Source organism: Carcharhinus amblyrhynchos, chromosome 17, assembly GCF_965287045.1.
Source record: "Carcharhinus amblyrhynchos chromosome 17, sCarAmb.v2.hapA, whole genome shotgun sequence".
Taxonomy (NCBI): Eukaryota; Metazoa; Chordata; class Chondrichthyes; order Carcharhiniformes; family Carcharhinidae; genus Carcharhinus; species Carcharhinus amblyrhynchos.
The window spans coordinates 28,852,231-28,878,370 of NC_137340.1; the positions used below are offsets into that span (position 1 = coordinate 28,852,231).

The 26,140-nt window shown below is 41.7% G+C and overlaps 1 protein-coding gene across 1 annotated transcript in view; it reads left to right on the plus strand.

The window, feature by feature from the left end:
* Positions 1-23,982, plus strand: part of cpxm2 (carboxypeptidase X (M14 family), member 2) — a 184,198-nt gene extending 160,216 nt beyond the window's left edge. Inside the window, exons 12-14 of the mRNA XM_080205676.1 lie at positions 4,035-4,174; positions 13,399-13,498; positions 16,779-23,982. Coding sequence (XP_080061802.1) covers positions 4,035-4,174; positions 13,399-13,498; positions 16,779-17,029 — 491 coding nt within the window. The 3' untranslated portion in view covers positions 17,030-23,982. The remainder of the gene's footprint in view (positions 1-4,034; positions 4,175-13,398; positions 13,499-16,778) is intronic.
* Positions 23,983-26,140: the final 2,158 nt, after the last annotated feature.

Sequence of the window (26,140 nt, forward strand, 5' to 3'; positions counted from 1 at the left end):
GAGATCAGTAACCCAATATTCATACCTCTTAAATGCATGCTCTGTCTTTGGAGGAATCAGCAGCTCATGCATTATGTGGCATTAAGAACCAATTTCAGGCTGACCTCAAGCTTGCTGGTTGAGGTGAGTGTTGCTCAAAATGAGCCCAGAGAGTTGACCATGTAGCCCCTTGGGGCAGCCAGGAAGAAGATCTGCAATGTCGTTGTTGAAGACTCACAAGAACTTGTGGAAGAGATTAAAAATGAGAAGAGATTGACTTCTGGCCGGCAGTACAGCCAAACCAGCAGGATGTGGGATCATGATGGTTGAAGGGAGGTAACAGTGTAACTCCCAAACCCAGATCAGTGTAGGATGAAGTTCAACAACATGATCAGAGAGAGAAAGGTAAGACACTTTCTTTCTTGTCCATCCTGAGCACTTACAGACCAAATGCTCTGAAAGCAGCATTCATTCATCTGACAATTCAGACTGTACTCAGCTTCAGGGTACCTCCGTTGTGCTATCCTGATGTGTACACGACTTCCTAAACATGCAGCAACTGACTAATGCATCCCTGATGCATGCTCCACCAATTTGGCATCCCTAAACTTGTACTGCTCACACACCAACTCTGCAATTACACTTCAAACATGGTTAACCAACTGCAAGTCTCACAGATATTACCTATTTCCTTGCAGGACAAATTGGCGCACAATACCTACTGGTGACAGATCAGTGGAAGGCAGATACCCTGTCTCAAAATCTTGACCTCCCTTAAGGAGAGGGCTATCTAGCTCCAGGGCTGTGCTATCACAGCAGCTATATGGTACATACCAAAGCTGCAGAATGCATTTCAGTTTTATGTCTCCCAATTTCTGTCAGTCAGCGCAGAGAAACCTGCAGCCAGCTCCAATTCCTTGCTTTTGACATTATTTGAGACGTTTGCTGCTTAACCATCACAGTAATGTGGAATTACACCTGTATGCTATGGGCCAATTTATCCCTCACCCTCTTAATCCCACATAATGTGAGATTGACTCTTATATATTGAAGGTCTTGGAGATGAGTGTCTATTCTTTGTGCTAATTACTTCAATGCAATCTGGGTGGTCCGAACCAATGGGAATATTAAATGTAAGTGAGTTAAACCCTCACTTACATTTTTGTCATGCTTTCTGAGACATTTCACAGTTGTTCAACTTCAATTTGGCCAAGCCAGCTCGACTAACTGAACTGGCCTTGCCCCAGATTACAATTGTAAGATTGTGCCATTGGCATTGCTTCAGGACAGCTCTTCAAATTATGCTTAGTTCCTTAGGCATATAGGTACTAGTAGGCATTTTTTGAACATTTTTCACATCAAAATATTTAATTGGTAAGAAATTGAGCATTAAATGGTTCAGTGACTTTTTTTAAGTTAATTCAGTGATTTCTACATCGATTATTCACAGAGGACGACTATTCACATAGGAACTTTCCTTATTGAAAAGGCTTACTTTTCTGATAAACACATTGTCAACTGTTAGTATAACTGCATCAGATTACAACTCTCAAATATATAAATGAAATGACTGAAATGTCATTAAAAATATCCATCTGGTTCACTAATGTACTTCAGGAAAAAATACCTATCATCCTTATGTGATGATATATGTGACTCCAGACCCACTGGTTGCTTTTAATTGGCCTCTCAAATGGCTGAGCAAGTCACTCAGTTCTATTAAAACTGTCTTGATGAACAATAATGAGAATAAAACTGGACTACCTGGCATCAATCCAGTCACCTCGTTCAGACACAGCAAAGGTATGCCCAGCTAAAACAATCCTGCAAAGTTCTCCTTACTGACATCTGAAAATTGTGCAACAATTGGGAGAGCTGTCCCAAGAGTCATCAAGCAATAGGCTAACATAGTCATACTCACAGATACGCTAGAAGTGAGAATGCAATGGCATATAACGGTGAGGAGTTCTTAACATTGATTTTGGACAGTTAGATCTCATGGCATCAGGTCAAAATAACAAGCAACCGACCACCTGCTGATTACCTTTCTTCAAATCAGGAATCATTAGCTTTTTAATGTTGAACATCACTTGGACAAAATGCAGAGAGTAGTAGTGGCAAAAAATGATGATTTTTGAGTAGGAAAATGTGATATTTATCACTACAAATGGGCTGGCCATACCACTGCAGATTGTGCTGTTTGAGTCCTGAAGGAAACTTCTACCTGACTGAGCCTGCAGCGGATGGCAAGGGAGCCAACAGGGGTGAAAAACCTATTTGAACTCCTCCTCACCAATATACACAGCACCAGGTGCATTTGTCCATTACAATATTAATAGGGCTGACCATCAGTCAGATCTTGGGGAGGCAAAGACTCCTCGAGGACACCCTCCATTGTGTTTTGTGGCACTACCACTTGTTTTAAATGGGACAGACTCAGGACAGATCTAGTCACCCAAAACTGACCAATCATGCTGACCATCAGCAGCAGCAGAATTATATTCAATCACAATCTGCAACCGAATTGCCTGGCATATTCCTCACTCCACCATTACCCTCAAACCAGTTTCAATGGGGAGTGTAAAAGGGCAGCCAGGAGCCACACCTCGCATGCTTAAAATAAGGTGCCAATCTGCTGAAGTTACGCCACAGGTCTACATTTATGCTGAATAGTGGAGAAGCAATACAATGCAGCAGAGCTAAGCAATCCCTTAGCCAATAGTTGGGACAAAACAATTCTGCTGAAATGTCATCAGCTTTAAATGTCGGTTCTTTTTCTCTCTCCACAGATACTGTCTGACCTGCTGAGAATTTCCAGCATTTTCTGTTTTTACTTCAACATTCTCCTGGGCCGGTCTTCCATCTTCTACCTTCTATAAATTTGAGCTAATCCAAAATTCTGCTGCTAGTATTCTAACTTGCAACAAGTCTTGTTCAGGTACCTTGCCTGTTCTCACTTACCTACTACAGCTCCCAGTCCACTAAATGCCTCAGTTTTCAAATTCTCATCCTCATGTTCAAATGCCTGAGCCCACCCTAACCTTATCATCTTCATCCATACAACCTTCCAAGTACCCTGTGATCTTCTGAGGCCCCCCACTTCCTTCCTGACCTCTCGCTTCTTTTGCTCACAGTGGCTTCAGCTACCTGGGCTGAAGGAGGCTTTGGATTTCCTTTCCCAAACCTTTATGCACCTCCTCCTCCAACACCTCCTTCAAAACTCTCCTTAAAACATGACGGGTGGGATTTTCCAGCTGCACTCATCCCCAAAGTCGGAAAATCCCACCTGAGGTCAAGTGACTTTTGCATGGTCCTTGCCCAGCCCACTACGAATCACGTGGCGGACAGGATTGGAAAGTTCTGCCCAACGTTTTTGACTAAGCGTTTGATCAGCAATCTTAATCCATTTTTAGCCTCAGCGTGAATTCCATTCTGATTAAACTCCTGTCAATTGCTCTGGGACATTTTACTTTAAAGGCAACATATAATGCAAGTTGTTGTTGACTCCGCTATGCCCTTTAATGTATCACTTGCTGGATATAAAAATTTGATTTTCAAAGTTCTGCATTCAATCATCAAGAAGTACCCTAAAGTAGTGAAAGCACCAACGTTTTCTTTTTGAAAGTATTCACAATGTGGTTGCAAACAGCAACCACAGTAGTTTTTGAAAACAAATTACTGTGGAATGCTGGAATTTGAAACAAAACAAAAACAGAAAATGCTCTGATGAAGAATCATCCAGACTTGAAATGTTGGCTCAGTTCTCTCTCCACAGATGCTGCCACACCTGCTGAGATTTTCCTGCATTTTCTGTTCTTGTTACAGCAGTTTATTTTCCTCAATGTATTTTGAAGAATGTTAACAATGTGAGAATGTTAGTTAGTTTGATGCTCGCAAAATATATTTAAGTAAGTTGGAAGTGGAAGTAAATGTTGGAGAATCAATGTTAGCAAAATGTGGAACTTTAATTTGATTGGAATGAAACATTTCTATGATAATTGGCCAGATAATTATTAGCAACTGTTCTGAAAATAACATTCTTTTCTTTCTTAAAGGCATGAATGACTTCAGTTACCTGCATACAAACTGCTTTGAAATTTCAATGTACGTGGGATGTGACAAATTCCCCCATGAGAGTGAACTCCCAGATCAGTGGGAAAACAACCGAGAATCCCTCCTTGTTTTCATGGAGCAGGTACATTATAGAAAAGTCATTCACTGTATGATATATCCACATCGATAACATTGGTAAGGGATTAATAATTGCTAAGTGGAGGATATAATACTGTTCTAGTGCAAGACAAGCTGGACTGGGCGATAGCAATGGTCAAAAGTACATGAGGTCATATATCATTTTAGGAGTCACTGATCGATGTCACAGAAACAAGCAGCAAATTGAAGCCCTGGCTTTGTTTAAATCAAAGTACAGGACGCCAAACATTTTTTTTGTTTGAAGCTCAAGGATTAAAGTCAGGCCAATATTGAGCTGCTACACCTGACAGCCAGATAGGTATGGGAATGGAGTTGACAATCATAGAGTGTGGTGCGGGGAAGATGCTGGGGTGGCACCTCCTGGCCCCCACAGATATTAGAATCACACAAACTCAGCAAATCTACATTTATCAGCCACACAACTGATCAGAACAGGCCTGGCATGCACTCTGACCAATTGCAACCAGCAACTGGCAATCAGCATCTCAAATGACATCGTAGCCAAGAGGCTGAAGTAGACAGCCTTTTCAAAATGGCGATTATGCATTGTAGAGCTGAATTTGGTTGTAAAGTTAACCGTCCCATTTCAAGGCTGTTACCATTCCAATAATGACAGAAATGACATTAAATGTAATTAAAAGCACACTGTTCCTTAAAATGCATAAATATTTTGCCAACCTAATGCACCAGCCAAACATCTGTATAAATAAAAAATGTGCAGACACGTGGCATGTTTGAAAAATATGGTTTCTCTGAAATTTGAAGCCAGGTTTCCATTATTTGATCAATCGATTTACTAAGTTTTATTCATGTGTGAGGTATGTCATACCCGCTCCTGTTAGGCACATGGACAGAAAAGTAGTTGACAGTTGTGGCCCATTTCAGGAACCATTATAGCAAATGATCGCAGCTGTTACGGAGGTGACGGCTGGGGTGGCTGTAATTGCATTTCCTGAATGGAAGAAGACTGCTGCACATAATGCCTGCCAGTCTGCCAGGAATGTACTCATGTTAGTGCTATTACTGCCTCATTTCTGCAATGAGTCATCGCCACCCTGCTGCATTTGACATGCCCTCTGATATTTCTCCCATCTATGATAAGCCTGGTAGCCCCTTTGTGAATAATTAACTCTCTTCATTCCGCTGTTCCGTGTTCCTGGATCAAAACATAATGCAAGGAGCTTAAGTGGAAGAAACAATAGGTCTTTGTGTGCGATTGTTGCTTTGAATCAGAGATGATAGGCATTCTTTGATGCTGGAATGGTGATAATAGGCTTAGCAAAAAGAGCTTCACAGCTCAGAGGTCTTATCGTTGAAGCTGCAAGAGTGTCCAATATTAATCTTACAAAAATGTGACCTGGGTTGACCAACCAATTAAATTACCAAAGAACAGCTGGTCCAGTGAAGTCCACATCCCGTGAAACAGTAAAATAATACTGACTTTTGCTCAAATTATGCCACATTTCTGTTCAGATTGTTCCATTATTCTAAAATGGCAGCAGCTATATGTATAGTGCAAAAAGGTCCGTGGCATAGAATCTCTGAGAGTTACTTCACAAGTCGCACATTCTAAAAACAAAATGTCAAACAGAGCGGTTACTCCAAACTATCATCTCTCACAGTCAACCCACAGTCCCAGTTCCAATGTCACCACTTGGCCTAGTGCAGTGGATCAGAACTTCAATGCATCACTGGTAATAAATGCAGATCTTCATTTAACATTGCAGGGCTTTTTAAGTGGTTCATAGACCACCTTGATGCATGAGTAGGAGCTGAAAGAGCCCTCACCCACCTTTCTCTGCAAATTCCAGCTTGGAACAATTTATATGTCCATTCTCCACTTTGCTACATCAAATGTCTCCCCCCCTGATCACTACCAAAATGAGGGCTTCCAAAGTATCATCTGAGAACCAGGGCATGTAACTTTGGTGCCCGGCAGCCAATAACTTTATTCAACACTGTTTTCCTCCCTCTATTGTCAGACTGACCTTTTTGAGAAGCCCTGACTGCCATCAGAGACCACTGATGCTTGGTTCTCTCAAGCAGCCTTTGAATATCATAGCCTTGGTGATCCACCATCCCTTCTTTTATGGAATGTCCGCCATCCTGTGCCCTGCCACAGAGTTGGGCATCCTGAACACAGGTAGTTCTAGCTGCTTACCTGACACAGTCGAATGAGATCCCAACATCATTGTAGCATCCACACTGCAACCACAGCGTAGGTGCATTTTCAGGTAAGATCCTATTTCTGAGGCACTGAAATATGTACAAATTAGGAGCAGGACTAGGTCAGTCAGCCTCTTAAGCCTTCTCTGCCATTCAATAAGATTATGACTGATCAGTTTTTAACCTCAACCCTGCATTTTTACCTAGACCAATAATCTTTCACCCCTTGTTAATCAGGAATCTATCTACCTCTGCCTTAAACACATTCAAAGACTCTGCTTTCACTGTTTTTTGAGGAAGAGAGTTCCAAGATATTCTCTGAGAGAAAACATTTCTCGTCATCTGTCTTAAATAGATGACCCTTTATTTTAAAACAGTGACCCTTAGCTATAGTTTCTTCCACAAGAAGAAACATCCTCTCCACATTCACCTTGGCAAGACTCCTCAGGATCTCAAATATTTTAATCAATTTGCTTCTCACTCTTCTAAACCCCAGTGGATATAAGCCTAACCTGTCCAGTCTTTCCTCATGACAACTTGCCCATCGAATCCCTACAGTGCAGAAAAAGGCCATTCAATCCATCATTGTTTCTTTGGAAGGAACTCTTCAAATGTAGGCAATAAAAATATAACAAAACTTACTCCAATTTATAAATCAAAGAATGGGTTTAATAAAGGAACTTCATTACTCCAAAGTTGGGGCCTCGCTCTGGGCCATTCCAAGTTCCCCACAATTCCCAACAGGTTCTTATTCATAGTAAGTCAGCTGTTCAGCTGACCATCACATCATTCTTTAATTGGTTCTGTGGTTTGCTGGATCAGCTGACTCTTATAACTTGTTACCATTGGTCACGTTACATCTGATACAAAATTGTCACCAGTTATATCCTAACAATAATGTCTCCAAATGTGTATCTTACACAGATCGACCCCCAGCCCTATCCCTATAACCCCAGGCATTTACCCTGGCTAATTCACCTAATCTATGCATCTTTAGATACTAAGAGGCAATTCAGCATGGCCAATATGAACATCTTTGGACTGTGGGAGGAGACCAGAGCACCCAGTGTAAACCCATGCAGGCACGGGGAAAATGTGCAACCTTCACACTGTCGCCCAAAGCTGGAATCAAACCCGGATCCCTGGTGCTGTGAGGCAGCAACGCTAATCACTGTGTCATCATGTCATTCGTTTCTGGTATTAGTCTAGTAAACCTTCTCTGAACTGCTTCTAATGCATTTACACCTTCCCCAAATAAGGAGAGCAATACTGTACACAGTACTCCAGATGTGGTCTTACCAATGCTCCCCTGTACAGCTAAAGCATAACTTTCCTACTTTTCTATTCAATTCCCCTCACAATAAATAAGAACATTCTACTAGCTTTCCTAATCACTTGCTGTACCCACATACTAGCCTTTTGTGATTCTTGCACTTAAGGCACCCAGATCCCTCTGCATTGCAAATATCTCACTATTTAAATAATATGCTTCTTTTATAAATAAAAAAACTAATTGCTTTCAAATTATTCCACACCAGGACATTTAAGAAGGCCTTTTTTTTAGAGATAATGCCTTTTAAAAGTAAAGAAAATACATTTGACTTGAGAGATGCCATTTTAAATATGTTTTCCTTGAATTTTGTGTTCAAATACAATTTGTGAAAAATAATCCCAGTTCATCAGTTTATATTTATTTACTAAATCAAATGACAGGGCATGTTACTTCAGTTGCTTTGGTATCACACTGCTACAAATGCCTCTCTGCATATCATCCTACCATTTATCACCCTTTATAAATATAAATACAAAATTCAAATGATAGGTTAAAAATCTTAACCATTCAGTGAATAATTTTTTCTATAATTGATTCTCACACTAAAAACTTCTTAATTCTTTAGGCGATCTCAATTGCTTTCAACATGCAGACTATTTAAATGACTTAACACAATTTCCTGCGGATTTCTATTGTGTTAAATCAGATAGAGCTGTCGAAAAGCATTTCTTCATTTTCTGTCTTCTCGCAAATTTTTGAGAAAATGTGAACTTTTTACATATTTTCATTTTGAAACAATCTCATGGTAATTCTCGAAGGAAAGTGGATTTGTGATAATGATATAAGCAAAGGAAATGACCATAAAATAACTCAAAACACTCTCTTCATGCGGACAAGGTGTTGCAACGTTTGTGGAAGCAAGGTTACAATCATAAGTAATAGCTTGCAGTACCTCAAGGACATTTTCTCATCGTGATATAATTATAATAGTCACCTCATCTTCCATACTCATGCCCTGCATATAAATCATTGCCTTTACATGTAGTCGAGGTGCTGACCCAATTCTCTCAATGTTATAATACTGTGATAAAACGTTAGCAGAAGCTAGTGTTGACATTTCGCTGTTTTTTTGCGATTAAAAGAGTATTAATATTCATGAGCACCTATTTTGCTGTGCCACTGTCTGATGAGTCACTTATATTTTGAGGACTTGAATTTTGACTATTTGATCTAACCTCAGTCTAAACTTTAGAGTGGAAATCTTGAGGTGGAAATTTGGAGTTACCAGTCTTCAACTCTAACTTTAGTAAAGATAAAGGTAAAATCTCCAGAGTCCCAGATTATAAAATCATAGGTACCCTACAGTGCTGAAAGAGGCCATCTGGCCCATCGAGTCTGCACTGACCATAATCTCACCCAGGCCCTACCCCCATATCCCTACATAGGCTAATCCCTCTAACCTACTCATTTCAGGACACTAAGGGACAATTTTTTAGCATGGCCAATCAACCTAACCCACACATCTTTGGACTGTGGGAGGAAACTGGATCACCCGGACGAAACTGATGCAGACACGAGGAGAATGTGCAAACTCCACACAGACAGTGACCCAAGCTGGAAATCAAACCCAGGTCGCTGGAGCTGTGAAGCAGAAGTGCTAACCACTGTTCTACCGTGCCGCCCACGACCAGAGGCTGTTTTCCCTTTAGACGGGGAGAGCTGACAAGTGGCGATTTAACTTGTGGATCACCGCACCTCAGGCAAGGGGCAAGGTTGAGAAGGTAGGGCCTACATGAATAACCTCAGCCAGTAGGGGAATTGAACACGTGCTGTTGGCATCACTGTGCCTCACGAACCAGCCATTCAGCCATCCAGAAGTTCAGCAGAACCCCAACAAATAACATGGAAATGGTTATATACACCCTTTCACCAGGATTCCTTTGTTACTGTGAGAAATTAGGACAAGCCCCATACAAATTCCAAATTGTTATCTTTTTCATTTCTGTCAAGCTCCTACATTGAGCACATTGAGAACATTGTCCTACATCGACATCAAACATGAGGTTGAGTTTTTAAAATCTATTTAGGAAATGTGGGTGTCGCTGGCTAGGATAGCATTTATTTCGCATCCCTAGTCGCCCTTCAGAAAGTGGTATTGAGCTGCCGCCTTAAATCACTGCAGTGCGGTGTAGGTACACCCATAGCGCTGTTTGAGAGGGAATTCCAGGATTTTGACACAGCGGGATTTTTCCAAGTCAAGGTGGTGAGTGACTTGAAGGGGAACATTCACATGCTGGTGTTCCCAGCTATCTGTTGCTCTTGCCCTTCTGCATGGTAGTGATCGTGGTTTGGAAGGTTCAGTCTAAGGAACCTCAGTGAGTTCCTGCAATGCTTCTTGTAGATGGTATGCATGGCTGCCACTGTTTGTTGGTGATGGAGGGAGTAAATATTTGTGGAAGGGATAGCAATTAAGTGGGCTGCTTTGTCCTTTGTGGAGCTTCTTAAATGTTGTTGGTGCCGTACTCATCCAGACAAGTGGAGAGTATTGCATCGCACTTTTGACTTGTGCTTTGTAGATGGTGCACCGGATTTGGGAAGTTAGGTGGTGAGTTACTTGCTGCAGGATTCCTTACCTCTGACCAGCTCCAGTAGCCCTGTATTTATATGGTTAATTCAATTCAGTTTCTGGTCAATAATAATCTCCAGGATGTTAATAGTGGGTGGATTCAGCGATGATAATGCCATTGAATGTCAAGGGGCAATGGTTAGATCCTCTCTTGTTGTAGATGGTCATTCCCTGGCAGTTGTGTGGCACTAATATTACTCCACCATTTGCTGATAACTGAGTTTCCTAACATTTCATTTTGGCCTGTCAAATGTTCATTAGTCCTCTCCCCCATCTGTCGTGGGTGAGACTATTGCTGGATGAAAATACTTTTTTTAGTATTATCTATGTCTGCAAAGATCTTTGATTCCCCCAGTCTGACATTTCCCTGCAATTCTCTGTCATGCGAACATAAATTTTGCTCTCACACTCAATGCGCTCTCTACCCATGTCCAAATCTGTGCCTCAATCTGTGCATAATTATGGCAATGAGTTTACAATGAACGATCGCATTAAAATCAGCACGTTTTACTTTGTTAGGGTTTAACCCCATTTGACAATAAACTGCATCTGTAGTGAACAATGCACTGCCGTATCTTTTCACGTACATATGTACTGTTTGACTGTGTTGCTAATGGTTTCATGGGGAGTTGATGCCACTGCAGTTAATTGTGTGGTTAAGACACATTGTCCTCCATCACAAAGTGCTGAAAGGTCTGTCATGACATAAATATATTTGCGGAATTTGCAGTGGCAGACTTACACTTTGCGGAATCCTGTTGCTCACCTTTGTTTCTGGGGGCCCCTCACAATGACATCATGCCCATACCCCATCCCGCACTTAGCATTTAAAATGCTAAATAGTTACTGGCCTTACTTTAGCCAATGTTCACCCCTCGTGTTAACAAATTATACCAGAATATTAAAGAAGATTTTTTTTTAAGCTTCTAGAAACGAAAAACATTTGATCAAACACATCTCATTTCATTGGACAGTTAATGCTCATTGAAAATGATATCATGATCCCACACAAACTGCAGCTGGTTTAACATCACCCCTTCAATATTTATCTGCTAACCAGTATTTCCTAATCTTCTGGTGCAGTTACACAATCAGCAGCAATAATATTACATGAATCAGTCTGATCTATCAGCACTGAAACCACAGGCAGCGACTCACTGACTCGGCTTGCCCTGGGAACAATGTAATTGGCACAAAGAGCCCCACTTTGTTCCTGTGGTTGCTGCATCCACTGTTTGAATGAAGGCAGTGGTGTCAGGGAATAGGCAGGGGAATGGGGCAAAATCATGATGCTCTTCTAGAGAGCTGGTGCAGACATGATGGGCTGAATGACCTCTTTCTTCACAGTACCAATGATGTGATTCACTCAAAAATAGACAGTTTAAAACATTTGTTACAATATGGCAGACAAAAGGAATGTGGCAACGGAAGTTACCATCTATGTAACATCATCAACAAGAATTTCACAATCATCAGGGTCCTGAGGATCATCCTGAGGAGCGTTCAGGATATTTAGAACTCAACGGATCAGCCCAAACACTAGGCTAAGCACAATACTGTTCCTCCTGATAATGTGATATTGTGCTGGGAATTTGCCACTCTGTTTGGGTTTATGCCTCTGGTCAGGCACTGGGAAGAGGAAACTTGGCCTTGCTGTGGGCTGTGTGCCAAACTGATCACTGCCATGACTACCAGTGTCCCAACTTCCTCGGAGTTTGGCACAAAATGGGTGCAAGTCCAGCAGAAACATATGCTGCCCACTATTAGCAAGGAAATCCAACTCACCCACACATGAGGTTCCCCAAAATCAAATAGGTTTAAATATGAAACGCAGGCAATCTCCCATCTTCAACTGCAGAGCCAGGGAAAACACAAGAGGAAACAAGACTTAAATGCCTTCAATTTAAAACAAAAGAAATAGCATTAATGAGGAACTACATCAAGAAAGAAAATGCATTGAACTTCAATTAGTTCTGACTTACCCAGTTTGCAGCTTAGGGTCTAACCTGACAGAATAGGAGATAGGAAATAGGATGACACAGCCTTGAAAGCCAGGGCTGTAATGGTGCAGGCAAGCTTGAGCCAGTGCCTGTCTTGAAACATCTCTTCCACTGACATCTCCCTGCTACTCTCCAGCAGTGAAATGCCCTGCTTGACAAGCCACTCCAAGTCATCTTCCTTCGCACAAATTCCTTCCATTCTTCATTCTCCCTTACCCCTGTTGGGAATCGTGGAACCCACTCTTCACCACCTGATTTTTTCTCCTTCTTCATTTTCTTGGTCATTCTGGGAACAATAACAGTGCAGTTTCAGCGGAAACCACCACTACCGCTGGCATGAGGAAGATGATGGTAATAGTGGTGGTGGGCAAGGTGGGCATAGAGCCAGAATGAGTGTGGGAGCTTCAGGCAACTCTGTGTCCTAGGCCAGTCTGGTGAGTGGTGCCACTTTGATCCCTTTGGTTTTGTCATTTTTTTCTTATTCTTTAGTTCTTTTTTCTTTTGGTGAAGAAATCGCCAAGGATCTTGTTGTCCCACTCAACATTCTGGGTTGCCAGGAGTGGGAGAGAATGGCCCTTAAAGGGGCTAGCTACAAGCCTTCATGATGACCTGTTGGAGTCAAAAGTGGCCACTTACCCACACCCAAAGCGGCTCATCAAACAGGGAGTTGGGGCTGAGTTGAAGCCAGACACTCATGATCATCCTGGCTCGGTAACTCAGAGAGACAGGGTGGTTCAGGAGGGATTGGGAGATGGCCCGAGTCACCTGGATCAGGCTGGACAGAGGCATGCGGAAGTGGACTTACAATGATTCTAATCAAGCCTTGCTCTAAGGGGATGCGACCAATCAGAGCCAGCGTTGCTCTTCATTGCCTTACAGCAAATTCAGAGCTATCAGGCTCTGATTAGTGTCCCCACAGACACCGGCCAGCATGGGTGCACCCCCCCCACCCCCCAGTTGGGACTGTGTGCTGTAGAATAGTATGTTTCACTGTAAGTCTGCCTCTGGGAATTTCAGGATGAAGGTTACAGGTGAATGAGTCTTTTGGCGCTCAACAATTATATTCAGTGCAAGAGTTACAATAACAGAAGACTTCTGTTTCAATATTTGTGTTATACTGTATGAGTTTTTTTCCTAATTAGGTCCATAGGGGGATCAAAGGATTGGTGCAGGATAAACAAGGCAGAGGAATTCCAAATGCTGTTATTTCTGTTGAAGGCATAAATCACGATGTCATAACTGGTAAGAAAACTTCATTTTTCCCTCAACAAAATTAGACCAAAATGCAGAAATGATAATATAATTAAAACCTATACAATATGCAAGAAATCTTAAGGGTGTCACTTTATGTTGGGGTAGCAGCAAATATCTCAGTATCACAAAGGAAACTTAGTTACGGGATGTGAGTCTCCATCTCCTCAAACATCGAATAATACCTCCCAATAGCTCACACAATTGCATATGTGCTAAACTTTCAATTGAGGGCTAGGGTCCAAGCATTGGCAATTGTATCTTCTGCAGCAGAATATGATCTCAGCTTGCTCTCCAATGAATTATCTGCTGGACTGTCTTCTCCATCAGCCCCTGTCCCTGTTCATCTATGCTGTGTATTTTACTCAGTGCAGATGCTTCTAACTTTCTATCCATTCCTTCTGTGGTGCCGATTTCTGTTTTGCTGTTTGAAGGGATGGATTGTCCATGATTCTTCAGCAGGATTGCCCTCCTCCAATGTCTTCAGAAGGGCATAGAAAAAAAAGCACAACAGAGAGTTCAGATACCAGCAGAAAGTTGACATAAGATGCACCACTCCTTGAGTGTATGACTGGATACAAGAAAAAGGATGCAAACAATTGGTTGACACCCTGTTGAGTGTGGCACCATTGTCACACCATCAGTAATGTCCCTTGCTCTACCTGCCCCATTGATGTCTATCTTTGCTGCATTTGAGTGAGTGCAGCTCTCAATTGAGTGAGGGCTGGGATGGATGCTGGACCTTCTTGTCCTCTACTGGTTTGTTATGACTCAACTTCTCCTACAAGAGTTAGTGCATGGCTGTTGAAAAGATTTGTGCTGACGTGAGAATCAACATCACGTAGTGAGCAATAAAGTTGCAAGTAGATAGTTAGGAGGCCATGTGAAATGAGAAGGTAGTCTTGCAGAAGAATACAATGCTCCATTGTTGTTTGTAGAAAACAGAGGATTGCATTTTATTGCTGTTGTGAGGGCAAAGATCTGTATGTGACTGGAAGAAACAGAGTTGCTGAAGTGCATGTGTCACGGAGGAGGGAAATGTTTTAAGTGCTGTGGGAAAGATGGCAATGCCACATCGGGGTGTAATGCAGAAAACCAGACAAGCTCGCACTCACCCTGCTCAATGTCCTGGTCAGGTCACTGAACCACCTCTGTCTCTGAACCAACTGTCTCCATGCCCTGCCTGCTTCACTGCCACCAAAGGCACTCCATTAAAGAAGTAAGGTGCTGTTGCGTGAGACAAGTTACCACACGGAATCCTTCCAATGACAGTGCTGAATTAAACTGAGTTCAGTGACTCCTTGCTTAAGAGATGCATTTGCCCTTTAACTGAGTTGATCTGATGCTTGCTACCAGGTTGGGACCAATGAAAAATACACCAGAAAAGAAAAGCCACCTGGGAAAATAAGAGGCGAAGAACTAATCAAGACAGAGAACAACCCTCTTGAAAGAAAAAATGAAAAATCGAAGCTAATCACTGAAGCAGATATATCAATTTAGTTTCCTTTGCTGAAGTAGGGGTTGAAGGAGTTCTTTTTCTGATCCACTCACATGCTCACTGAGATATTCAGGGAATATTCAGAGATTTTCAGGGAATGCTGAAATAAGGGAGTTAAATTTAGCCAAGTTACAGACAGATGGAGATGGGGCAAGTGTGAAAGACAGTCACTGATTGAAATTACAAGCTTGGGGCATCTTTAACTCCCAGGTTTTTTACAAATGCCACTGGCATTCTTGCTTGGCACTGTTGAGCTGGGCATGCAGAGCACAAGCCAGAAGGCAAAGTTCATATGACCTGTGGCAGCTCACTGGCATACAGGTACAGATCGGTACTTCTGATCCCATGCTTCCTAATAGAAATTGCTTCTCTTACTGGGGGCAGGGGGAGGCGTGTTCGCTCTCCCTTCCCCACAGTTATCCCACTTTTCCTAACTATTTGCAAAGTTGAAACAAGTTTTTGATGTTATTGGACTCTTATTTGCATTTATGCGTGAGGCTCCCACTTGTGTCTGACCATGTGGACCAGCATGATCCAAATCAGGAATCCCTGAGAAGGGAGTGGAAAATGGAGCCACTGCATCTTAAATGCAGGCAACTCCATTCTGCCTCTCTCCCCACCGAGAGGGAGAACTAAAATTCATCCCAACTATCTTTTCAACAACTTTGACCTTCTTCTGGTATAACAGCAGCTCGAGAGGTTAAATAAATCACAAGAATATCTCAAATATAAGGCAAGAAGAAAGGAAAATGGAGAATGTGGGAGCGTGGCCCCTTTAAGGGGATGATCCCTGAGGGCCCCATGTTTGGGCTGGGTCCAATGGAGAGTCAGCACATTAAACCAAACCAATTGGGAGCAAGGGTGCCCATCTGGGGCCAGGGAAGAAGCTTAATTGGAGCCAGGGAGCAGAGAGTCATGTCTTAGAGCTCTGGCTGACCATCGCTAGTATATTTGGTAATAAACCCTTCTTAACTTGAAATCTTAATGTGTCACCTTAGAAGTTATTATAAAGAAAATCAAAAAATTAAAAGTAAAATCTATCTATATATATATTCTATATGTATATTTGTATGGAATCCAATTACCATTACTTGTTTTATTTAATCAAGCCAAGGAACAAATAGAAAATTGACTGCGCTAATGATAAAAGGGGTGGGTTGGTAAAGGAGGTATTCTAACAAAAGCTGAGGCAGAATATAGTTAATCCCACCATTAAGAAGCCATACAGATTTCAGCAAGAATGATGTCTCAGCTTGTATTGGTCAATATACGAGTAACAATTCCTGGACTGTAAAAATTGATAATAAGTAAAGTGTAAATTGTAAACTACTTGCAATCATTAACAAAAATACACAGCATTAAAAAAAAGACAAACTTTCCATGCTGAACAGAGTTTGGAGTGCACTTGAAAAGAAATGGTTGGCTGGTTAATCAAAGTGCTGCTGTCTTCTGATTCAAGTCTGATCATAAAGTGCTGTGGGGAGTGACAGTGAAAATTGATCTTATACCAAATGAACTGCCTTTTAATCCTGTAGACAAAGTGAGAGGTCAGGTGACACCAGGTTATAGTCCGACAGATTTATTTGAAATCACAAGCTTTTGGAGCTCTGCTCCTTCATCAGGTGGACAAAGTGCTTCAAAAGCTTGTGATTTCAAATTAACCTGCTGGACTATAACCTGGTGTTATGTGATTTTCCATCTTGTCCACCCCAGTCCAACACCAGCATCTCCACATCATGGCTTCTAATCCTGTGGACGCATCTTTTATTGCAGCTATTGATGGAGACTACTGGCGGCTCTTAAATCCCGGCGAGTACAAAGTCACTGCCAAGGCTGAAGGTTACTCGAGTGCAACCCGAAACTGCGAGGTGGGGTACGACATGGGAGCAACACAGTGTCACTTTGTTCTGGCCAGGACAAACCTGTCGAGAATCAAAGAGATCATGGAGAAGTTTGGGAAGCAGCCAATCAATCTGTCCCTTAAACGGTTCAGGCGGGTCCGACACAGGCGGCGTCAGTTATAGGACATTCTTGTCGAGGAAGAAAAAAGACCTTTCTAAATGATCACAGCCAAGATATTTTATATCAAATAACAACAAAACGTTTCCAAGTAACAAGGTGCAATCTGGGTTTATGCCATTTGTGGGCACGATACTCAGTTCATTATTTTAATATATAACACATGCAACTTTAATACTATTCAGCACTTTCCTGCATGATGTAGTTAGAAAACTTGCCACACTGCTGCATACATAGAAACACTGGCCATCATTAATAGATAGGATTCATGTATCTCAAAAGGTTGTACCCTCAAATCTTCTGTAACTATTGGGAGTGTTTAGCTTGCTACAGTGTTACAAGTTGTACTGTAATAAATAGAATCTGAACATTCAAAAATTGACAGGCAGGAAAAGACCAGCTTTCCCATCATGATGGCTGGTCCATCATGGTTAAACCTCACCCCATTTCCTGTCACCCTCCCGCAGCTAACTACGCATCCGCTAGTGCCGCGAGTTAACCTCCAAAGACAGACAAAAAAATGGCCAATAAGGGAAAAATACTCTATAATGCCCCTCTCCAAACCCCACAGACAATGAAAACCAGTCTCAAAGATCACGCTGGGTGAGTGATGTGAATAAGGGTGCTTATCTTTTACTTGGTGCAAAATCTATCAGAGCCAGGAATTGGTCCAAATCCCTGTTGAAGGCAAGCAGAGGTTCAGGGCGGGATTTTCTGGCCATGCTCACCCAAGGCTGGAAATTCCCGTCCGAGGTCAATGGACCTTTGCATGTTCTGCTCCCGCCCGTTATGAATCCTGTGGCGGACTGGACGGGAAAATTCCATCCAAGAGGCAATGCTACTGAGAAGCTCACATTTCTCTTGGGAAAATGAAATGCCTTACTCCCAGTCCATTCTTATCCTTATTTAATTTAAATGCATGTCCCCTTGCTCTCCTCAATCTGTTAAACTGCAATCATCTATCAATGGGGAAGCTGCCTAGCCCTTGAATTATTTTTATAGACCTTTATCAAGCCTACACTGCACTAAAGCAAATAGTTCAAGGTCCTGAGCCTACATAAGTATCTGAGGCTCTTTGAGCTAAATATTATTCTAGTCGCTCTCCTCTGGATTGGTTTCAAGGCTACTATTCCAGTCATCATGTAGGAAGATCAAACTGGCCACAGTGCTCTAGGTGCAGTCTGACTACCAACCTGTACTGTGTCATGATGTTAATTTTGATTTATACTAATTTATTCTTGTAATACAAACAGATACCCTGTTAGCTTTGGCTTCTCAATTTGGCCACGAACCTTCAGTAACCTTTGCACAATAACATGAAGACTACTTTTCTCTCAAATTCTTTCACTATGGTTTCCTGAAATTTCTGAATGAATTCTGAGCTAGCCAAAAATATATATGATGAAAGAAAGCCTTGCATTGATCATTCATCACCACTAGAAAGCTCAAAGCACTTTATAACCAATAAAGTACTATATTTATCTAAATTTCATATCATTTGCATATGTGTAGCCCACTCCCTTAGCACATCAAAATCTTATGGATCTGATTGGACTCCTCTAACCTCTTAACCCTTGCACAGATTTTGGTGTCAAACGTACTCACCATTTTCTCAGGCCTGCTCTACAGGTCAGGGATAAAGTCCATGAAGCGTAACAGGTCCTGGACTAATCCCTGTGGATCACCATTAGTAATGTGACCCACAATCATTAAGTACAACCTTTTTGGCATGGGGATCAGAGCAAGTTCCTGATCCAGTGTTTCAAATTTCTACCAATGCATCAAGATTCCATCATGAGATGGTATTTAGTGTAAGGTGTTTTATCAAAGCCTTTCTGGAAATCCAAGTGGACAACATCTATCAGATTTCTCTCATCAACTACCCTAGTAACTTTCACAAAAAGTCTTATCAAATAGAATTGTTGTGTTTTAAAATCTATTTGAGGTTTGCACCATACCTGCCTACTAACTTGCTTCTGTGTATTCAAGTTTAGTCTGGGGGGCAACTTTACTAAAGAATTGTACGTTGCAGAGGAGGACAGCCTGAAAGAGGCTTTCTTCCTCATTTATGTAAGTATGGTTAGGGAGCGTCTACAAGAAAACGTTGCAGCAGAAATGTTACAGCCTGTATTTACCAAATTCACTATCTCTTAGAATGGCAATTTACATGTTCATAGTGACTCAGGCATGGTAAGCAGGGAAAGATCAGCGAGACCTTGGTGTGCATGTACACCAGTCTAACAGAACAGGTGGATAAACAAGTTAAGGAGGTATATGGTGTAGTTGCCTTTAATAGTTGATGCACTGAGTTTAAGAGCTAGGAGGTAAAACTTATATAGAAGCTATATCAAACTTTGGTTAGGCCGCAGCTAAAGTATTGTGTGCAGTTATGGAATTCACATTATAGGACGGAAGTGATAGCGCTGGAAAGAGTGCAGAGGAGATATGCCATGATGTTATCTGGGCTGAGGAATTTTAGTTATGAAGATAGATTGGGATTATTTTCCTTAGAGCAGAGGAGACTGGCGGCAGGGGAGGGGGGGACGTGATTGAGATGTATAAAATTATGAGGGATGTAGATAGAGTAGAAAGGACAGAACCTTGCCCTGTGGTGGAGGGATCAATGACTAGGGGCATAGATTTAATGTAAGGGGCAAGAGGTTTAGAGGGGATGTGAGGAAAATCTTTTTCACCCAAAGGGTGGTGGGAGTCTGGAACTCACTGCCTGAAAGGAGGGTGAATGTAGAGACCCTCCTAATATTTAAGAAGTATTTAGATATACACTTGTGATGTCAATCATACAAGCCTATAGGTCAAATGTTCGAAAACGAGATTAGAATAGTTAGGTGTTTGATTTGATTGGTGCAGACATGATGAATTTTGTGGCCTTGCTCGAGCGAGACCGTAAATTCCCGCCTGAGGTCAATGGACATTTCCATTGTTCACCCTTTGCCCACTCCAATTCTGTGGCGGGTGAGGCGATAGAATTCCAGCGGATGGGCCAACAGGAGTTTATCTGTGCTATAGACCTCTATGACTCAATGACTAAAGCACATCACAGACAAATGGCCACAGTGGACTTTGGTTTGCTAAGCGCTGTTAGCATTCGGTTTTATTAGAACGGGCACAAGACACACACTGCAGTACTAAATTCACAGATCTTTTATCACAAAGTGATAACTCTGTACCAATGTGTTCAGATAGGAACTTATTCTGTGTGACCTGAAGCAATAACTGAGGGTACATTTACATTGCAGCTATTAGTATGAAGCCAGTAACGGCACATGTCCCTGACAGGCAGCACTACATGTACATTGTCAAATTCCTGGCAGCCTTTTCCAGAGGGTAGTTCCAGGCATGCCAGGATGCAGATGTGTTTAATCAATATATAAAGCTTTAGGCAAGGAGAGGAGAATTTCCACACTCTAAACATTTAAATTGGGAATTGATGCTAGCACAATATACCTGCATGGAGTCCAGCAGATACACCAGGCAGAGTGAGATTATTTCAAAGCGTTTCATGCTGTTCTATTCTGGAACCAGTTTGGGTTCTGAATCAGGATTTAGAACCAAAAAAAGCACTCTTAATGAGTTGCAATGTAAAGGCATGTTGTATTGAAATATTCTCCATCTAGGTGGAGATTTTGGTACTAATATCAAAATAGCCATGTTTCTGGTAAACATATTGGAAAGCTGAGATATTGCTTTAGTTTTTGTCGGGATCTGCTCCAGTGCCATCAGTTTACTGGTCATGTAGCAGAAGCCCTATTTGTCAAGGCAAAGACAGTACGGTTAGCACTGCTGGCTCACAGTGCCAGGTTTGATTCCTGGCTTGAGTCATTGTGTGGAGTCTGCACGTTCTCCTTGTGTCTGCATGGGTTTCTTCTGGGTGCTCTGGTTTCTTCCCACAGTCTGAAAGCCATGCTGGTTAGATGCATTGGCCATGTTAAATTCTCCCTCAGTGGACCCAGACAGGTACCAAATTGTGGTGATTTTCACAGTAACTTCACTGCAGTGTTAATAAAAGCCCACTTGTGATACTAATAAATAAACTTTAAGCAATTTCCTGACCTTTGTAACATACTTTCACAGTTACTGGCTGAGAATTCTCCAACCTCGTCCGTGGTGGGATTCTCCAGTCTGTGAGCGGAGATTTGACTGAACGCCAAATTCTCCATTCTCACTGGCAGCGGAGGCAGAGCGTAACAGCCACTGTTATACAGTAGGAAAACAATTGAGAAATCTCTTCTGATCTCTTATTCTCGTGCTACATCTCCAAAGGTTGTAAATAACATTGCAAATGCTTAAATTGAAAAAGAGGGAAGTATTTGTTTACACTTAAGACAAAACATTTGAGGCACCACTATTGCAAAGAGTCACTGCTATTTCAGTCATTGTAATACAAAATTGATTTGAACTGCAGTAAAATGTAAAGAGCCAACAAGGGAACAGTCTAACAGTCTGTGGCTTATGGAAAATGAGGAATGCAGATTACATTGCCTCACAATATTCTTTTATTGGTTTTGGGCACAAACTATATCATTTTGATTTGTTAAGCATTTGCTGTTTTCAGTGGTTCGATCCAGATACTGTTCTAATTAGATTCGATCAAAACCTTTTGATTTTGAAAGCGAGATTGTTGTCAGTAAATAAAGCAAAGCTCCAATAAATCTGATGAATGTGGAACAATATAAAGGAAGCAAAAAAAAGTCGCAACAAACAGGGATCATTTTCAGACTGGGTGCGAATGGATATCCATTTTACACCTGTCTCTACTCAAACTGAAAACTCCCCCATTGAATGTTACTGCACATTAACTTTTGTTATTGGCTGCAATCAAAAGGATGGCCAATTTAAACACTTTTAAATAGATTGGAATCCCCTTTTCAACTGCTGGATAAACAGATTGCAGATTCCTTGGCCGAACTACTAACAGTATCTGATTGAACTTTCAGACAAGCTTGGAAACGAGAGCCAAACATCTGCCTTTCTCCCGGTGGGTGGTTTTAAATGTGGGAAATGGAGCTCCCGCAAAATTGCAGGATTCCAATTATAATTTTGGAGTACAGAATGGGCCCCACCCATTTCTACACCAAACAGAGAGCAGTCTATCCAGCGTCCTCCTTTCTCCTCCCCCTTAAAACGATCACTGGAGACCATTCAAAAACAAATCAAGAAATTTTCCATTTTTATTTCTGAGTCACCTGAAAGGAATAATAAGTGTTTCTCCTGAGCCAGCAGAGGAGGGACTCCAGCCAGCTGCCTGCTGTTCAGTCCCAGGCTCTCCCCTCTCTGCAGGCCCAACCTGCTGTCTGCTCAGTGTGGGAATCAATTGACTTCCCTACCATCTCAGATTCAATAAGTTATATCAGGGTGTTTTGCTTACTCTCAGGATGTAGGTAATGTCAGTTACCTAGACCGCCTGATGACATTAAGATTCAACGATGTTGAGTGCGACGAGCATCACAATTAGGCCAAGACTGGGTTTAGGTGGCCATTCCCTGAAGGACATTAGTGAAGCAGTTGGCTTTTGAAGGCACTTGAGCAGGCCCAAATGCAATATAATTTTGTCCTTTGACAGAGTGTTTGGATGGGTAGTGCAATCACCCTATTGATTTTGTGTCCATTTGGGGCAGAAGTTGGAAGATTGCCCTATATAGGCTGGTGGTTTTGTTCTTTGAGCATCGGAGAATTGGCTGTTTTGAAATTCTGACAGCAATAGTCAAATCACACTTCCAGCACATGTGTCCTTATTATACTATTTCTCGCTTTCTCTCTCTCTCTCTTCCCCAAAAGTCTTCATTTCTACTCTTCTTTAACTGGGTGTTCCTTCTTCAACAAATCATTTGCCTTCACCCAGCGGTCTCTGTTCAAATAGTTAGACTCAACAATCCCACTATCCCCAGAGAATAGCTCTCTTTCTCTCTCTTTCTCCAGTTTTCAATCTTTACTGTCCAGTATCAGTCCCCTTTGTTACAGCAATAACCATCATCCAGTTCTTGTCACACCAAGTCTCTGCTTTTTTCTTCCTACTCTTTGGGCATTAACATACTAAGATAAATAAAGCCAGGTCTCCAATGGATGCATGCCATTGATTCTATGGACAAAGAAGAATTTTCCTTTGTGTTCAAGTTGGAACCACTTTTCACAGTTGGATGTGAGGAACACCAATGGTCATCGCGTCTGGAAAAAAACTTGGGATGGGATGTGATAAGTTATACTTTGTGGTTGAATGTATTTCAGGCAAAAAAAAATTGAAATTGGACAGAGCTTTACAGTCGTGTTCTTGTTGCTTAGCAAATGTCAAAAAATAGTCAATCAGAAGAAGAACACAGAAGCTTAAAAGTGAGGTTAACATTGACGGGGAATTCTACTTAAAGATGCTCAAAATTAGTGTTCGATTGGTAACATCTGAGAAGGTATAATTATTTTGTTAATACATTTTATTTTAAATTTATGCTTCACAAAGAAATGTGGATATTTGATGGAAGCTGGGAGAAGCGAAACTTGATGGTGTTTCCATACATGTTCTAAGCCCAAAGTGGTATCACTTCCCGTCAGTGAAATGGCACTTAAAAATCAATTAGAAATAGTTTGTCACATCACTTTTGAGTGTTTTAAGTATTGTTTACAACCAGTGTTACATTCCTGTGTGGCAAGTAATCAAAGCATAATTCAAACATTTATGTAGTCATGGCTGATGTTCTAAATATTGCCTTGGAAAGTAGTGCCTTCCTTATTTCAGCACAGTTGCATAATATTTTTATATTTTTGGTATACACTCGGGTTGATGGTGGAAACTGTAAGCTGAATATTGGTACCTTTTCTATAGTTAACCTGCTACAATATCTGTAACTTGTTCATTCTGTTTACTTTGTCATTCTGTGCTGGTTTGTAAACTTGCAGTTATCTGAACATGAAGTGTTTCTTGCACTTTAAAATAAAGCATTATAACATATCAGTTTGTCATTTCTTCCTGAATTGATTCAGTAATATTGATGATGAGCTGATGTTTCCCAGTGTTGGCCCTATTTTCTTCTACTCTTTTATAGTGGCCACCATTGCTTTGGCCAATTTGAATAGAGAACTCAGCTGAGGGCATTTTGAAAGTTTCATTCATAACTCTCTACATGTTCCATAGAGTTCCATGTGTTGGAACCTCCACCTTAGATTTAAAAAGTGTTTAAAGGGCAGTTGAGATCTGCAGCCTGGCCTTTCCTGGTGATAGATATTGGGCATTGATATTAGGACTGTATGATGGCACAGTGGTTAGCATTTCCACCTCAGAGCGCCACAGACCCGGATTTAATTCCGGCCTTGGGTAACTGTCTGTGTGGAGTTTGTACATTCGCCCTGTGTCTGCGAGGGTTTCCTTCGAGTGCTCCGATTTCCTCCCACAGTCCAAAGATGTGCAGATTAGGTGAATTGGCCATGCTAAGTTGTCCCGTAGTGCCCCAAGATGTGTAGGTTAAGGGGATTGGCCATGAAAGTGTGTCGATTATGGGTGTAGGTTGGGGGAAATGGCCTGGGTAAGATACTCTGTTAGAGAGTCAGTTCAGACTTGATGGGCCGAATGGCCTCTTTCTGCACTGGAGGGATTCTATGCTTAGGCATTGGAGACCCATGTGGTTATTTCTACTAGCAGAATTTTAGTTCCACTATAACGTGTGGCAGTTACAGGTCAATAAGGGGGATTGCATTTCAAACATAGCAGGGGCTCTGGCGTCATATCTATTTTCTGTGATAGTCTCTATAAGTAGAAATTTTGAAATATTAATATGCATTTCCTTTGTAATGATAACTGAATTGTTTAACGCTGCATGGTTTCCTCTAAAATGGGACTTTTTATTTATGAAGTACACATGCTGTTATGCAGCTATATTCAAATTAATTTTTTTTAAATTGTATAATTCTCATGATATTTTCAGCGCACTACCCTGTGAATTATGGCATGGTCGTGCTCTGGTATTGTTACAGGACTAGCAGGCTAGAGTTCTGAAATAACGTTCGTTTGAATCCCAGCGTCGCAGTTTGGAAACAAAATGGAATTTCTCTTTATGTTTAAAAAAAACAAATGACCACGGGGGATATCAAATTGATAGAAAAATTCAGTCAGCTCACTGATGTTCTTTAAGGGAGTTAATCTGCTGTCTTTATGTGTCTGATCTATTCGTCAATCCAGTATCACATCGTTGTAGCACAAGGTATCACGAGGAAGCCTTGAATCACAGCACTGATCCATTGAAGGAAAGGTGAAACTATATACAACAAGCTCAGTGCAGGTACAGGTCAAGTTCCACCGACCTCCCAGTCTCACATTAAAGGTTCTCCCCTACCAGGAACTGTGCCCAATACGTAACGATTCACACGCTTCCTTCTCTTAGGCACCAGGAGGCGAACCATGAACAGCAACTCCTTAAAGGAACTATGCTACCACGTCCCCATCCCCTTAATTCTTTTACAAAGAAAAACTCTTTTGCGCAGATATATATAGCATATATAGTCAAAATAAAATGCGCAAGAGACCATTCGGCAAAGTTCACAAAGTCAGTCATTCTGGGGTATTCGGACTCTCATGGTGTGACAGAACCCTGCCTGTGTGTTCTCCAAGATGGGGCTATCAGAGTCTAAAATAGTAGTAGGTCGGCTGAGAGATTTGATAGAATCCCTAGAACACAGAGGGAGGCCATTCAGCCCATCAGGTCTGCACCGATCACAATCCCGCCCAGGGTCTAGTCCCGTAACCCCTCATGTTTATATCGCTAGTCCTCCTGACACTATAGCCAATCAACATAACCACATGTCTTTGGACTGTGGGAGGAAACCGGAGCACCCAAAAGAAATCCACGTAGACACGGGGAGAACGTGCAGACTCCGCACAGACAGTAACCCGAGGCCAGAATTGAACCCCTGGGTCTCTGGTGCTGTGAGGCAGCAGTAATAACCATTGTGCTGCCTCATTTTTTTGACATTCAACTAGGGCTCGTGCTCTCTTCCTCTGCTGACACTCAAGATCTTTCTTGGGAAGGACTAAGGTTCCTGTTAGTGCCGACTTAGCTGCTGACGCACTGGACTCCATTACGGATTCTTAATGACTGGTGGCTGGTGCTGCAGCT